The sequence below is a fragment of the Vulpes vulpes genome, chromosome 2, assembly GCF_048418805.1.
Source record: "Vulpes vulpes isolate BD-2025 chromosome 2, VulVul3, whole genome shotgun sequence".
Classification (NCBI taxonomy): domain Eukaryota; kingdom Metazoa; phylum Chordata; class Mammalia; order Carnivora; family Canidae; genus Vulpes; species Vulpes vulpes.
In genome coordinates this window covers 21,122,660-21,137,135 of record NC_132781.1, presented here as the reverse complement: position 1 = coordinate 21,137,135, position 14,476 = coordinate 21,122,660, and the positions used below count along the sequence as shown (strand labels likewise).

The window sequence follows — 14,476 nt, the reverse complement described above, 5'->3', positions numbered from 1 at the left end:
CCTTCTAGGGCTGACAAGGCAGGACTGGGTTTTTGTTTTTTTGTTTTGTTTTGTTTTGTTTAGATTTTATTCATTTATCCATGAAAGACACAGAGAGAAAGGCAGAGGCATAGGCAGAGGGAAAAGCAGGCTCCTCACAGGGAACCCAATGTGGGACTTGATTCCAGGACTCCAAGAACACACCCTGAGCTGAAGACAGATGCTCAACCACTGAGCCACTCAAGCATCTCTGGGGCTGGGAATTTGTTCTCATTTAAGGAAAGGGTGTTTCTAGACAGTCTCTGCTCCTAGCACTGCCCCTCACTAGCTAGGGGGCCCAAAGCAAGTTAGCCAGTTCTTCAGGTGCCCGGTTCCCTACTGAAAAGCAAGGTCTGGAACAGACCATGCACTTGAACTCTTGAGCACAACCCAAGTAAGAATTATACTGCACATTTTGCAACCCAACACACACATACATATTATTTTCTATTCTGTTCTCTCTCTCTCTCTCTCTCTCTCGGGCTGATCAAAATCCACTAAAATGACTTCACAGACCATTAATGAGTCACAGCCATAGTTTACAATACACTGCCCCATGACCACTGTAATTTAATGAAAAACCTGACAATGGTAGACACACTCAATAGGCAACATCACTTAATAATTTATGCATTTAATTTATTGACCAGGATCCAGAAGAGAGACGCAGCTCCCCAAGTGCTACAGAAGAAAAGTGGCCCCACTAAGAAAATTTGAAAGCCAAAACACAGAAGCTGCAGAGCCGCAGGGACGCCCCACCTCAGAGATGAGCCGCTTGTAAGTGGGCGTCAGCCATAGGTAAGTGTCTGACTTCCTGCATCCCTCTCATCTGTGGAGACAGGAGGATCCCCATTTCCCCGTGTACAGGACCCACTGCTGCCCCGGCAGCCTCTGGTGGGTGCACAGGGTCAGCTCAAGAAGGAGGTGCTATGGGAGGCTCATGGGATACAAGTCCCAGGATGTCCTTGTGTGTTGCCTGAGGGAGAGGCATGTGGATCAAAGACATTCTGCAGCCCAGACACACAGAGATGGTCCGTCCTCCAACACAGAAGTCTCAGAGTGCAGCAGCTAAGTAAAGGCAGACCTGGCCTCAGTCTCTGCCCCTCCTACCTTACTAGCTCAGGCCCCGGAGCAAATTACATTCTTTGAGCCCTTATATCTTCGTCTGCAATAATAAGGACAGCAATGTTAACCACACAGCTTGTTAATTAAGTCTTAGAGGAATTAATGCTGCAATCTGTGGGAAGAGAGACAACAGGGCTCATCAGAGAAGATCAGGTCTTCTGTTCACACTTTGCTGATCTTATCACACACACACGCTCCAAATACTTGACTGCCACGTGAGTTCTCTGAGACTCAGTTTCCTTGCCTACAAAATAGGACCCCCTAGAGCCCCACATACTACTTCAGCTATGGCACAACCAAAATTGACTCTAGGCCTGATGGGAGAGCAAGGGGGGTCCAGTCATATTTTCTTCTTTTTTAATTTAAGAAAAGCAATATTTGGTTTTTTTTTTTTAAGTTAAGGTAGGCCTTATAATGTAGCATGGCTTTAGTGAAGGAATACAAAGTGCCCAGTGCATCATAAATATGCCAGCCACATATATTCCTCCTTCTTCCTCACCCTGCTTATGGCCCAAGGTCACTGACTAAAATGAAAGAAGCAAAATTAAGAGTCAGGCATGAGAGCAGTTGGGCACCCTGAGGAAGCAAAGGCCAAGTGTCTGCCGGGACAGGTAGGCACCCATGGCTGAGAAAGAAGGAGTACAAGTGCTCTGAGCAGGTGTGTGATGTAGAATGGTCGCAATGCATGCATCAGCATCCTGGAGATATTAAGAACACTGGCACTTAGACATGAGGACCCTCCAGGGCCTCATACATACTTGCAATCCTCCCTCTCCAGAAAGTTCCAGTATGTGGCTATCTCACCCTCCAGCCACGTTTTGACGTCCAGCAGCACCTAGTACTTGGTTCTGCTGCTCTAAATCAGCCCGGATCTGGGCCAGCAGCTCCTCCATGCTGCCGATCAGTAGCTGGATCACAGCCAGTTACAGTGACAGTGAAGACCCAGCCCTGTCGTGCAGAACAGCAATTAGGCAGTGAGCAGTCTCCATAAGATCTCGCCACTTCAAATAAGAGAGGGTGAACTGCACTCCTTGTCACTGCCCTTTGTTGCTAAAATGGAGGTTTCAGGTTATTTCTTTGGAGAAGTTAAGCTCTGTTCCCTGAGTGACCATCTGGCATCTTCCTGGAAAGATGCATGGCTTTGAAGATGCAATAGATCTCTCAAAGGGGTAGAGAGGTAGAGTTCACTGGGCATGGGGGCCTCCAGTCTCAGCGCCAGAGCCCCAGAGAGGCCATGCAATAGAATAGAGGGGTGCAAAGGTGTTGGAACTAAAGGAAATTAAAATTAGAGTGACTTCAGCCCCTTCATGATTCAACTGGAAACAAGAGGGGCTGTGGGCTCCTCAAGGGCTCAGAGCAAGTCAACCACAGGTTTTGGAATTCGGCCCAGGGTTCCTGACTCCAGCACATTCTCTTTACACCAAATCTTTCTTATTAAAAGGCCAAATGGTAACTATTTTAGTCTTTGCAGGCCATATAGGCTGTTTGCACTACAGCTACACAACTTCACTGTGTGGCACAGGGCAGACCTAGATGGTGTGGAAGTGAATGGGTAGGGCTGTGTTCCAATAAAATTTTATCTACTAAAACAGGCAGCAGCTGGAGGTGACCTGTGAGCTGTAGCTTGCCAACCCTGCTCTATGCAGCACAATGAATGAGGCCTAAAAATTGGATCCCTCAGAGCCAGTGGGGGGACTGTTAGCCTGCCCTGGAAGCCAGAGGGCTGGGGCAAGGGAAGGGCCTCACCCAGGTGAACTCCAGAAGTGGACACTGGACTCTGGACACTGGACCCTCCTCTTTACCAATGCATTTAGGCCAAGACCAGGAGTCCTTCCAGATACTTTTTAACCTCAGAGCAAAGCAAAGGTGGTTGACATCGCTGGTGCTGCTACTCCTGTTCTTTCTGAAACTTGGGTGTGAAATGGCTCTGAAAAGTGACTCAGCTACCATAGTCACTGGGAGAAGTCACAAGACAGGGAGAATGTTACCAACGGAGATTTTTTTTTAACCAACATTAATCGAGCACTTAGGATATGCCAGACATGGACAGTTGAGATGCGTTCTGTCCCACTGACCCTGTGAAGGAGGTAGACTCACCCCCCTTTCCACAGGGAGAAGGAGACTGCAATGCTCGGGGTTCGGAGGCCCGCCACAATCGCACAGCTAGTGGCAGCAGGACTGGGATCCCAGCACTGGCTTTCTGAAGCCCAAGTTGCTGATGGTTTCCTATTATGGCAAAAGGTTCAGTGATGTATTTGGCTACTTATTTAGGGCTTAAGGAGAAGACTTTTGGGAAATAAATTGATCTTAACCAATTGTTCAAAAAGATAAAATTCAAATGACCTTAGGAAACTTCTATTTTCAGCAAGAATGAGATCATTGCATACATATGCTAAAATCTATGAAACACACACAAAAAAATTGTTTTGTTGTTCACAATGTTCCCAGTTATCACCTGGCATCTCCTTTTTTTTTTTTTTTTTTTTTTTTTTTTTGGCATCTCCTTTTCAAACCATATTGCTAAAGTTTTCCCAATATCCTAGGGAGAGTACCATTCAGTGTAATTCAGTCCACAAACTGTCCTGGTGATTCTCCCAGTCAGTGTGTCTGGCAGCTGGGCCTTTCTCTCTGGAAGCTTCCCTGAACCCAGCTCTGCCTCGATGGGCCCTCACTCCCACCCCAAGAAGGAGGCCTTGCTCTAAGACATCGAGAGGCAGGCCCAAGGCTGTGCACCAGTCTCCTTAAAGGCCTCAGGGAAAGTCACATCTTTGAAACACACATCCTTGCTTTTCCAGTCCCCACTCCAGGAGGATCCTGCTACCTGTGGGAGTTTCTCCCAAACATCAAATAAGCCAGACATTTTATTACTTTACTGTGGTCCTGGGTAAGTTTCCCTATAAACTGGAGTTAATTAAATCCAAATGCTTTGATATATGAAGACAGAGTTCCTCTGGGAATCCTAATATGTGTAGCACTGGGTCCATGTTCCAGGAGGCCCTGGTGCTGGTGGGCATAAATATTTCCCAAGGTCTACAACCATGGCTTTGTCATCCATCAAAAAAGAGACATGGGCAAGGCTGGAGGATAGCTCGCAACCTCTCCAGCTTAGACGTACCATCCAAACACAGAAGATGGTGTCCATCCATGTCCAGCAGAGGGGGCAGCACTCCTGGCCCTGAGCTGTGAGGCTTGGTATCATATAAAAAGCTTTAACAGGCATTTGGGTGGCCAGACGGGTCTTGGCAAGTCAGATGACACCAGGGTGGAAACAGGGACCCAGTTGAATTGGACAGTATATCTGAGGGAAAAGGAGCCTACAGAGGCCCCAAAGGGTCCAGAGGCCTGGACTCCTGGCCTGCAACTCCTATGTGATTGCTACAGCTCTGGTCACAGCCTGAGGTCTGTGCTCTTACTGAGCCTCGTGCTCCAAGAATAAGGAGATTCTGAGTTTGGTGGTTTCCAGTTACTTTTTTAAAGGCGAACTATAGTTCCGGTATGGAGTTTGAGCATCTCAGAGAAAATGTTTCTGTTCTTAGGGGACATGAAAGGAGGAGAAAGGAAAAATATTTATTGGCCTGAAATAATAATAAACCTTGTATTTGGAGAAAATATAAAGACCTCAGAGAGACCTGGTAGACTTGGCATCAGGACACTTACTTTGATCCCCACCTGTTGGTTGTATGTTTGTGAACACATCTTTCCAACTCTCTGGCCCTTAAGCTCCCCATCCGTACGTGGAAGAACCTGGGTCAGATCATCTGGAAGGCTCCTTATGATTCTGACAGTTTAGGACAGTGCTAGAGAATAGAACTTTCTAGAATAATGGAAATATTCTACATCTGCACTATCCAGTATGGTACCCCTAGCCACATTTAGATATTGAGCATTTGAAATGTGGCTAGTGCACCTGAGGAACTGAATTATCAATTTTATTTAATTAAAAATTCAGGGATGCCTGGGTGGCTCAGTGGTTGAGCATCTGCCTTTGACTCAGGGCATGATCCCAGGGTCCAGGATCGAGTCCCACATCAGGTTCCCTGCATGGAGCCTGCTTCTCTCTCTGCCTGTGTCTCTGCCTCAATCTCTCTCTCTCTCTCTCTCTCTCTCTCTCTCTCTGTCTCTCATGAATAAATAAATCTTTAAAAAAAATTAAAAATTCAATAGCCAATTTGTAATTTTTAGCTACCATATTGGACAGAACAGGCCGAGGATGTTAGAAATAAGATCTGGTTCTGTTCCATCTATTGGGTTTATCAAGCTAAGCACCTTCTAGGCAAATTTGCACAGGGACTGAAATCAGGAAGGACCACTGGTTTATACTCAGTTATGAGGATATCCAGTTGGCCAGAAGCTCCTCTGCCTTGGTATTCCAGCTCGCTGAAATGTTACCCTCACCTCCACGCTCAAGAACCACAGCTGGCTAAGCAGTGTGTTTGTGTCTCCTGTCAGACTCACGGCCCTGCCTGCCAGACCTGCATGCAGAATCATGTCCGAGAGCCCCAGGCAGCCTCAGGAGCCAATCCATCTCTCGTCATTTCTTGGCTAGTCCAGAGAGGAGATCTTTAATAGAAACATCATCTCAGCTCATTAAGGAAGAACAGCATGTTTGAAGGTTGAGGTTCAGAAAGGTGTATGAGATTCCATTTCTGACTCTCTCCTCTTAATCTGCCATGACCAGTCTTGCCAAGTCGGCTCCTTTGCTGAACCTCTCACATTGACCTTCCTACTGTCACAACCTGAGTTGAAGTCCCATTAGCTCCTTCCACACACTTGTATCAGCTTCCCCCCTGCCCCTCAGCCATCCTTTTGGCACTCCTTGGCGAAATGTCCTAAAATACTACTCTGGCTATGCCATCATTGGGCTCAGAACCTACAGCAGCCCTCCCCCTGTCTTCAAGATAGAGTCCAGGCTCTTTGTGGAGTATCCAAGCCCCGCCCCCCACCAGGGTCTGATAATTTCCTACCACATAAGCTTTATTCCCACCAGTATTCCACAGGCAGACCTGCTGCTCCAAGGCCACTCAAGGTCTCTTGAGCACCACCCCTGCTCCCAGGCAGGCCACACACACGTCTACCTCTCCTTCGCTTGGTAGACTCTCAGGCCCATCTCAAATGCCACCAGCTGCATGAAGGCTTTCCTGCTCTCCCCAGGCTAGTGCTTTCTCTCAGTCTTTGTGAGTGTGTGCTCTTTTTAGGTAGAAATTTGGCTGCTAGCAGAGTGGTCAGAATAAATGCTTCAGTGGAAGCAGCTGGGCCTGTTCAAACCTTTGTCCTTGCATGTAACTTTGGGCAATTGACTAACCCATCCTCCGCTAAAATGGACACGATGCCTACCTTACATGGTGGTTGTGCAAGCTGCATAGGTTGGTTTATGTAATGTGCTCAGCACGGTACCAGGTGCACTAAGTGCTCAGTAAGTGGTCATTATTATTGTTGTTATTGTTATCTGTCCCTTTGTGAGGAAGGATGAGGACTTACCTACACTGGCCTCAGCCCCCTCTCTAGTCATAGGCAACTGGACAGTGGAGATCACTTGCATTTTTTCTGTAGCTCCTGCACCCAGCTGTAGTTTGCAAATATGAGGATCAGAATTGCAAATTGCTTCATAACTGCCTATATTGAGTCCTGGGTCACCCACTTGCTAGTTGTGTGACCTTGAGCAAGTTTCTTAACCTCTCTGTGCCTCAGTTTTCTCATTTACAAAGAGAAAATAAAGGTACCTTTCTCACATATTGTTGCAAGGTGCAAACGGGGCACTTAAAAAAATATCTGAAGGGGGATCCCTGGGTGGCGCAGTGGTTTAGCGCCTGCCTTTGGCCCAGGGCGCGATCCTGGAGACACGGGATTGAATCCCACATCGGGCTCCCAGTGCATGGAGCCTGCTTCTCCCTCTGCCTGTGTCTCTGCCTCTCTCTCTCTCTCTCTCTCTGTGTGACTATCATAAATAAATAAATTTTAAAAAAATTTAAAAAAAAATATCTGAAGGACTACCTGGGGTTTAGCCAGGCCCTAAGGCCGAATCTGCATGTAGGAGGCCATCAGTGAAGATTTTTTTTATATAAATTTATTTTTTATTGGTGTTCAATTTGCCAACATATAGAATAACACCCAGTGCTCATCCCGTCAAGTGCCCACCTCAGTGCCCATCACCCAGTCACCCCCACCCCCCACCCACCTCCCCTTCTACCACCTCTAGTTCATTTCCCAGAGTTAGGAGTCTTTCATGATTTTTTGAATGAATGAATGAATGAATGAATGAATGAATGAAAGATCCCATTGTGGCAGTTGTAATGAGGTAGAGGTGTGGGGTTATAACAGTATTATTCTCAATTACAGTAGTTTGGCTTGGATTTCTGGCATAATTATCTCCCTCTTCTCTTTATTCTTTTATTACTTGGCTCCAGACTGATTGCCTGGATTGCCTTTAACTAGTTTATGGCATGCGGGCCTTTCTAGCGAGTGACCCCCAAGCTTCTGTGGAAGCAGAGGGGCATAAAAATAAATATAGAATTTGACCACGTTCCTCTTGACCCCAGCTGAGTAGAACTGGCTGGTGGATACAGCAACAAAGAGACAAACAGAGAAAGCTGTGCTTGCAGGGCCCCTGGATGAGGCTTTATTTGTCAGTTAACTAAGCACAGACAACATGAGGCGGCATAGACAACCAGAAACATCAGCAAAGAGAGCAATTGGCAGGTGGAAGCAAGAGGCAATTTGTAAGAAGAGGGGACCAGGGCACCCCCTGCAGATCAGAGCGTGTTGCTCGCAGCCCACTGCCCAGCGCCGCTGCTGGAGGGCTTCCTTGCAGGCCCCTGATGGTGGTGGTCAGATGCTGCTGGGTGACGCTCCAGCTACCCAGCCCCAGTCTCTCCGAGATCCACCAATGCTGAGGGACTTCAGTAGCGGCCCGGAGGGCAGGGCATGCAAGGCACACAGACAGTGCGGGGCACACAGATGGTGCGGGACACACTGGGGGAAGGTGCACAAGGGGGACAGGTGGGAGTGGAGCAGGGGTTAGAGGGCAACCTGTGGAAGAAAGGCATATGTGACAAAAAAATCCAACTCAGCAACAGGTGCGGCAGTTCTGCCCCTCCAGATGGCTCTCAAACGTGCCCACTGCTCACCTTCTCCACCCAGCTCCTTAGTCCACCTCTATCATCCCCAGCCCCTCTCTTGCCCTTCCTAACCACCATCAATTTCATGGCCTGAGCCAACTTCTACAAACACAAATATAAGCGTGCCCCTCCCTGCCTAAAACTTTCAATGGGCCATGAAAACTTCCAAGTGGGCCATGACAAAGAGCAGCTTCCTTCCACACAACTGTCACATCCTCCTGGAAGCCCTCCCTGATCTCTCTGTATCAAGTCCCCCAGTGGTACCATGTGCCTCCTCCCAGAGTGATGCGTGATTATCCTGTTATGGTCCATCTCCCCATTAAACAGTGAGGTCACAGCCATGCACATATGCACACCCTGCCAACCTGGCCTGGAGCAGGCACATAATAAGAATGTGTTGAATAAGATGAACTAAGTAATTAATACAGAAGGAATACATGGCAAAAGGGGAAAGGATGATCTCAGAGACTGACAGGTGTGGGCTCAAAACCAGAAACAACACACTGGACAATAGATGAGAGCCAGAGAACCCAGAAACTGGACAGGCACCTAAGGACCACATCCAGCCTGAAATCTGTTTTGTATGGCTGGCACTGTGGTTTTTTTGTGTGTGTGTTTTCTTTAATTGGTTAAAAAATATGTAAAAATCAGAAGAATTTAATATTTAAAAAACATCCAGGTTCCCAACTTCTCTTGAACGATCAAAAGATCCAATAATACTGGAGCTGTATCCCACATGTTAGAAATGGTCCTGAGAGGGGCAGTGCCCTCACTGGACTAGGCATAGCCCTCTGGTTCTCCCCAGCTCCCACAGTGACCCATGTCACTCATGTGCATTCACAGCCTGCTCCTTGAAAAGCATTTGATTTTGCAACTCTTGCCACAGAGGGTGAGACCAAATGACAGGAAAGCAGGACTGAATGCAGAATAAGAAACTGCCTACAATGGTAATCAGCCCACCAGGTGTCCACAGGTGTCCCAAGGTGTGTCCTGCGTCTAGGTGACCACCAGGCCCTGTGGAGCCTCCCTGCGCCGTCCAGCTTCCGACCATGGCCAGGGCCTCCTGAACACTTCCCTTGTCTGAATCCTCCTCCCTCTACTCTGTCCTTCCTGTGGCCCATCTGTGCCATCTTCCTGAAGAGAAGCTTTGAGCTTTCACTGACTCAGTGAAGAAACATTTACTGAGCATTTACTACGTGCCAGGTGCAGGAGATAAAAATAATCAATAATGTCTCTGAGTTCTAGGGGTTTACCATCTCAGTGGGGAGATAGGCAGTTAAACAAAGACTATCATTTCCTTCTCAAAAAAAAAAAATCAGGTTTCTCAATTGCCTATGAAATACAGCCCTGCCACCCCAGCACAGCCTTCATGGTTCTCCAAGAATGGGCCCCCCTGACCTCTCCTGTCTTCCTTCCCACTGCAACTCAATCACATTAAGCTACTCCTTTGTCCTCCCAAGTGTAGAGAACCTTTCCCCCAAGTATGATCTCCAGTTTCTTTTCTGTCTCGCTAAACAGATGGAAACAACCTGAGAGCAGATGACTTGTCACCATCTATCCCCACATCCCCCATGGCGCCCAGCACATGGGGAGCCCTTGGAAAGAGTTTGCTAACACGGAAAGGCCAGGTTTGGGATGGCAGCAGGAACACCCACCTGACTTCCTTTGGATCACACCAGCTTCCCAACTACTTCTTAATCATGACAGGGCTCTGTCTCCTGCATAGCCTCAGTTGCTACCCGTGGCCTCCTCCAACCCTTGCCCACACCTGTACAGACTCAGCCAGGCCCACTCACTTGCAATCCTCGCTCTCCAGCAGGCCTCTGTACGTGTTGATCTCACACTCCAGCCGGGCCTTAACGTCCAGCAGCACCTTATACTCCTGGTTCTGCCGCTCCAGGTCACAGCGGATCTCAGCCAGCTGGGACTCCACGTTGGTGATCATGCACTGCATCTGGGCCAGCTGGGAGCTGTAACGTGCCTCAGTCTCCGCCAGGGTATTTTCCAGAGAGTCCCTCTAAGGCAAAGGGAAAGACCAAATACCTGAGGAGTAGACCTATTTTCCTGGTCCAGAAAGAACCAAGAAAGGCCAAGTGTCTCCTTGGGGTTGGGAATGACCCCTCCCTATCTAAGCCACTGTGGAAACTAAGCCCAGAAAGGCTAAATGACTTATTCAAGTTTAAGCAGCTGATGGGTTGCAAGACTAGAATTTGAACCCAGGTCCATGTGATCCTAAACCCCTTATTCCTTCTTCAGCCTCTGTCTGCCTTTAGACTTTGGATCTGAGGTTTATCAGGTTTGTCCCCTATGGCATCATTTAGATCTGTGACCTTAAGCCCTGGCTGCCAGTTAGAGTCACATGAGAGCCTTTTAAAAATCCTTGTGCCTAGGCCCCACCTCCAGAGGCTCTGATTTCACTCATCCAGAGAGGAACGTGAAATTAGGAAGTGTTAAAACTCCAATAGGAAGCATGGGTTTGGAATGACAGACCAAGCAGATAACAAGCCTTCCTGGAGAGTTGTGTTCGACAGTGCCCACCCAACCCATGTCAGATTTGAGACGTGCCCCTTTGATCTCTGTGCTGGGTCTGGGGAGAAACCTCCCCCTAGAAGATATTAGCTGAGTAAGCATCCGTGGTGGCTGAATCTGGGCCTCCTCCTCCCTCCTGGATGCACCCAAGCGCAATGCCACCTGGGATCCACACCCACCAGGCTGTGCTGGGCCTGGAGCTCGATCTCCAGTGTGTTGACCGTGCGTCTCAGATCAATGATGTCCGACTGGTAGCTCTGAAGCTGCTCAGAGCTTGTGGCCACCTGTTGATTAAGCTCCTCCATCTGCAATGAGGAAGACAGAAGAAGGGCAGGAGTCCATTCTCAGGGACACTAGGGAGCCCGGCCCACCTGCAAGAGGCTCACCTGTGTGTTGAACCATTCCTCCACGTCCCTGAGGTTGGTCTCCACCACAGTCTCATACTGACACCGCATCTCCTCCAGCATCCTGTTTAGGTCCACAGGGGGTGCAGCGTCTACCTCAATGTTAAGACGGTCCCCCAGCTGGCATCGGAGGGCACTGACTTCCTGAAAAGGCACAAGGCGTGAAGTCACATAGTCTGCTCACAACCCAAGGGAGACATAAAATGATGGAACAGAAGATGCTAAGATGTCTACGTTAGAGGGGCTCTTTGGGGAACGCAGTACACTCTGCAACATCCCTCTGGTCTTTGGGCTCCAGCCGGACACCCTCGCAAAGGCAAAAGCACTCCATCACACCTCCTGTCACTTTGGCAGAAGCCAAGACTATCATCAGGATTTATTGGCTCTCCTTGAGCTAAAGAGGGAAGCCTGCAACCCTGTATTCCCAGCCACCCTCCCAGCCTGTGTTCATCCGGCAGATGCGAGGCCAGAGTGAGCGCTGGCACCTCCCCAGGCTTGACTGCCAAGGAGAGAAAGTTGTCTCAGAGGCTGCCCAGAGTGTGTGATAACACCTCATTAGTGCGGTTTCTAGTTCTCTGATTTAAGTAGGATGAGTCAGCCACCTCAGGGCATTCAGTGAGTATCTGGTGACTGATTATTACTTTACATTGAAGCCTAAGGAAACCCAGCCAAGATTCAGAGGCACTTGTTCTTTCAAATCCCAAGTCAAGAGGTTGAGAGTCAACCCAGAGAAGGAGGGGCAAGACCCCAGGGCTCTGGTGGGCTTTGCAGCACACAGATGCCCAGGGTAGAGGAATTTCTCTCTAAGGACCTGCAGGAGATGAGGGGGAGATGTCAGAAAATAAAAGGTTGAGCAATGGCTTTTGAATTAAGTATATTATGTACAAACAAAAGAGTAGAAGAAGAACGGTGAGAACAGAAAAAAGAAAACCACTGCACTTGGCCCTCCTTTGGAAGAAATGCGGGTCACCCCCAGCAGCCCAGACTCACAGAGATGGACAGGCTATTCAATGCAAGTTCTGGAACATGACCCCCTCTGGTCTGCAGGCACCACTCTACTCCCAGAATATGGCTCCCATGAGAAAAACACGTGCAGTCACTGCAAGCCTGGCCCTCACACACAAGACCACAACGCAGAAGAGAAGGTTGCTCGTGCCTCTGAGCACAGACCAAGCGACAGGTGTTTCATGCTCATGGCCTGCATTAAAGCTCACAGCATTCTGTGTGATGGTGCTGCTCTAGCACAGACAAGAAAGCTTAGGAAGTTTCAATAAATTGGGCAATTCATAGAAACAGTACATGGTACCCCTGGGAATTTCAACCCATGTCTATCCAGCCCAAAACCTCACATTCTTCCCGCTCTGCTTCCCCGGGCCAAGTCAACTTGACTTAAGGGCTCACCTCTTCGTGGTTTTTCTTGAGACACAGCAGCTCCTCCTTCAGGGACTCCACCTGGGCCTCCAGGTCCGCCTTGCACAGGGTCAGCTCATCCAGTATCCTGCGAAGGCCGTTGGTGTCAGCCTCCACCAACTGCCGCATGGCCACCTCTGTCTCGTACCTGTGCAAGGACAGGGTCATAACTGAGGACTGAAGCTGTACAAAGAATTCAGGGAAGCCCTGGAGCCACTGGCGCTTCTCTAGCCCTCTCAGAAACTAATGAAAATCTGCCCCAAAGATGTGCAGGGACAGGGGGTGCCTCCATCCCCTGGCCAAACTCACTTGGTCCTGAAGTCGTCTGCAGCCAACTTGGCATTATCAATGTGCACGACCATCCTGGCATTCTCTGCCTTGGTGCACAGAACCTGGGGGCCGAGGCACAAGAGGGGGTTAATCCAGGACCAGAAAAAGGAAAAAGAACCCAAATGAGAAGCCGGTAGCTGACGGGGCTCAGTAGCCTGGTAGCCATCCCTGAAGAAGCCCCGTTCCCCTGGAGCCCTGGGGAATATTTTGGTGAACTGCTAGTCCTTGGAGAACATGGGATTTAGTTTTTAAGCACCTAGGTCTTATAAATACAAATGCTCCATTTGGTTGCAATGAGCAATGTGGAAGGAAAGAATCTCGTCCAAAGTCATTCATGGGACAGACAGGTCCTTAACAAGCGCTAGCATCTACTGAAAACTCACCAGGTACCAGAGGCTGTGTTAAACACTTGACCTGCATCAACTTGTGGAATCCTCTTGACAGCCCCACTAGGTGAGAACCCTTATCACCCCCACTTTACAGATGAGGAAACTGAGGTCTAGGGAAAGGAAGAGCCCTCCTAAAGTCATGCAGTGGTAGAACAGAGACTAGATCCCAGACCTCCTCCATGTTAAGGAAGGGCTGAACGCCCAAATAATGAGATAATCCTATGCCCTAGGGAAGTCTCTTTTCCCCAAATGTGGCTTAATTAACACGATTCATATCTGGAACACTAACTCTTCTGGTTGCCTGACCTGTGAGTCTGTTCACTGATTGCCCTCACCTTCTGCTGGAGCTCCTCAATGGTCCTGAAATAAGACTGGTAGTCGGGACACATGGTGGGCACTTGAGACCGACAGGCCTCTTGAATCTTGCTCTCCAGCTCCGCGTTCTCCCGCTCCAGCTGGCGCACCTTCTCCAGGTAGCTGGCCAGGCGGTCATTCAGGAACTGCATGGTCTCTTTCTCGTTGCCATTGAAGGAGCCTTCACAGTACCAGCTGCAGGTCCCCGAGGAGCTGGAGATGCCACTCGTTGGCCGGCAGCTGCTAGGCCAGCAGGAGCTGGATAGGTAGGTCTTGGAGAGGCAGCTGGCAGGCCGGTAGGTAGTGGGCATGCAGACAGAAGGCACGCATGTCATGGGCTGGCAGATGTAACCCAGGCACAGCTCGGGCCGGCAGCTCATGCTGCTGGAACAGACAGAGGAGGGCCGCTGGCAGCCCTTGATGAAAGCTGGTGAACAGTTGGATGTCATGTCGGGAAGGCCCTTTCTCCTCAGCTGCAGCCACCTGGATTACCAGTGTCTACAGACCCCAAGGCTCAGGCCTTTTTATACCCCCTGGAATGAGGGGGTTCATGCTAGAAAGTCATCACGGGGTGGTGTTGATGTTTATACTCAGCCCCAGAGGAATCTGCTAATTAATTTATAATTTGGTTTCCAATAAGAAGTTCCTTTCCTCATAAAAGAGGCCAAGCTAGTCATTTGGCTAAAGCAGGACACTGGGCTCCTATCATTGACCACCAGGGGAAAGCTTCAGGACACATCTTCAAAGGATCAGCTCGGTGCCTGGGCCCTCATTACCAGGGTGGGGCTGCCAGGAGACCACA

General features: G+C 49.1%; 1 protein-coding gene across 1 annotated transcript; it reads right to left on the bottom strand.

Annotated features, from left to right (window-relative positions):
* Positions 1 to 7,731: 7,731 nt before the first annotated feature.
* Positions 7,732 to 14,182, bottom strand: KRT32 (keratin 32). Its single transcript, XM_025987110.2, has 7 exons — positions 13,656 to 14,182; positions 12,911 to 12,993; positions 12,593 to 12,749; positions 11,174 to 11,335; positions 10,967 to 11,092; positions 10,055 to 10,275; positions 7,732 to 8,169 (listed from the first exon to the last, which is right to left on the bottom strand). The coding sequence occupies exons 1-7, from the start codon at positions 14,121 to 14,123 to the stop codon at positions 8,040 to 8,042; spliced, it is 1,347 nt and encodes a 448-aa protein (XP_025842895.2). The 5' UTR covers positions 14,124 to 14,182; the 3' UTR covers positions 7,732 to 8,039.
* Positions 14,183 to 14,476: the final 294 nt, after the last annotated feature.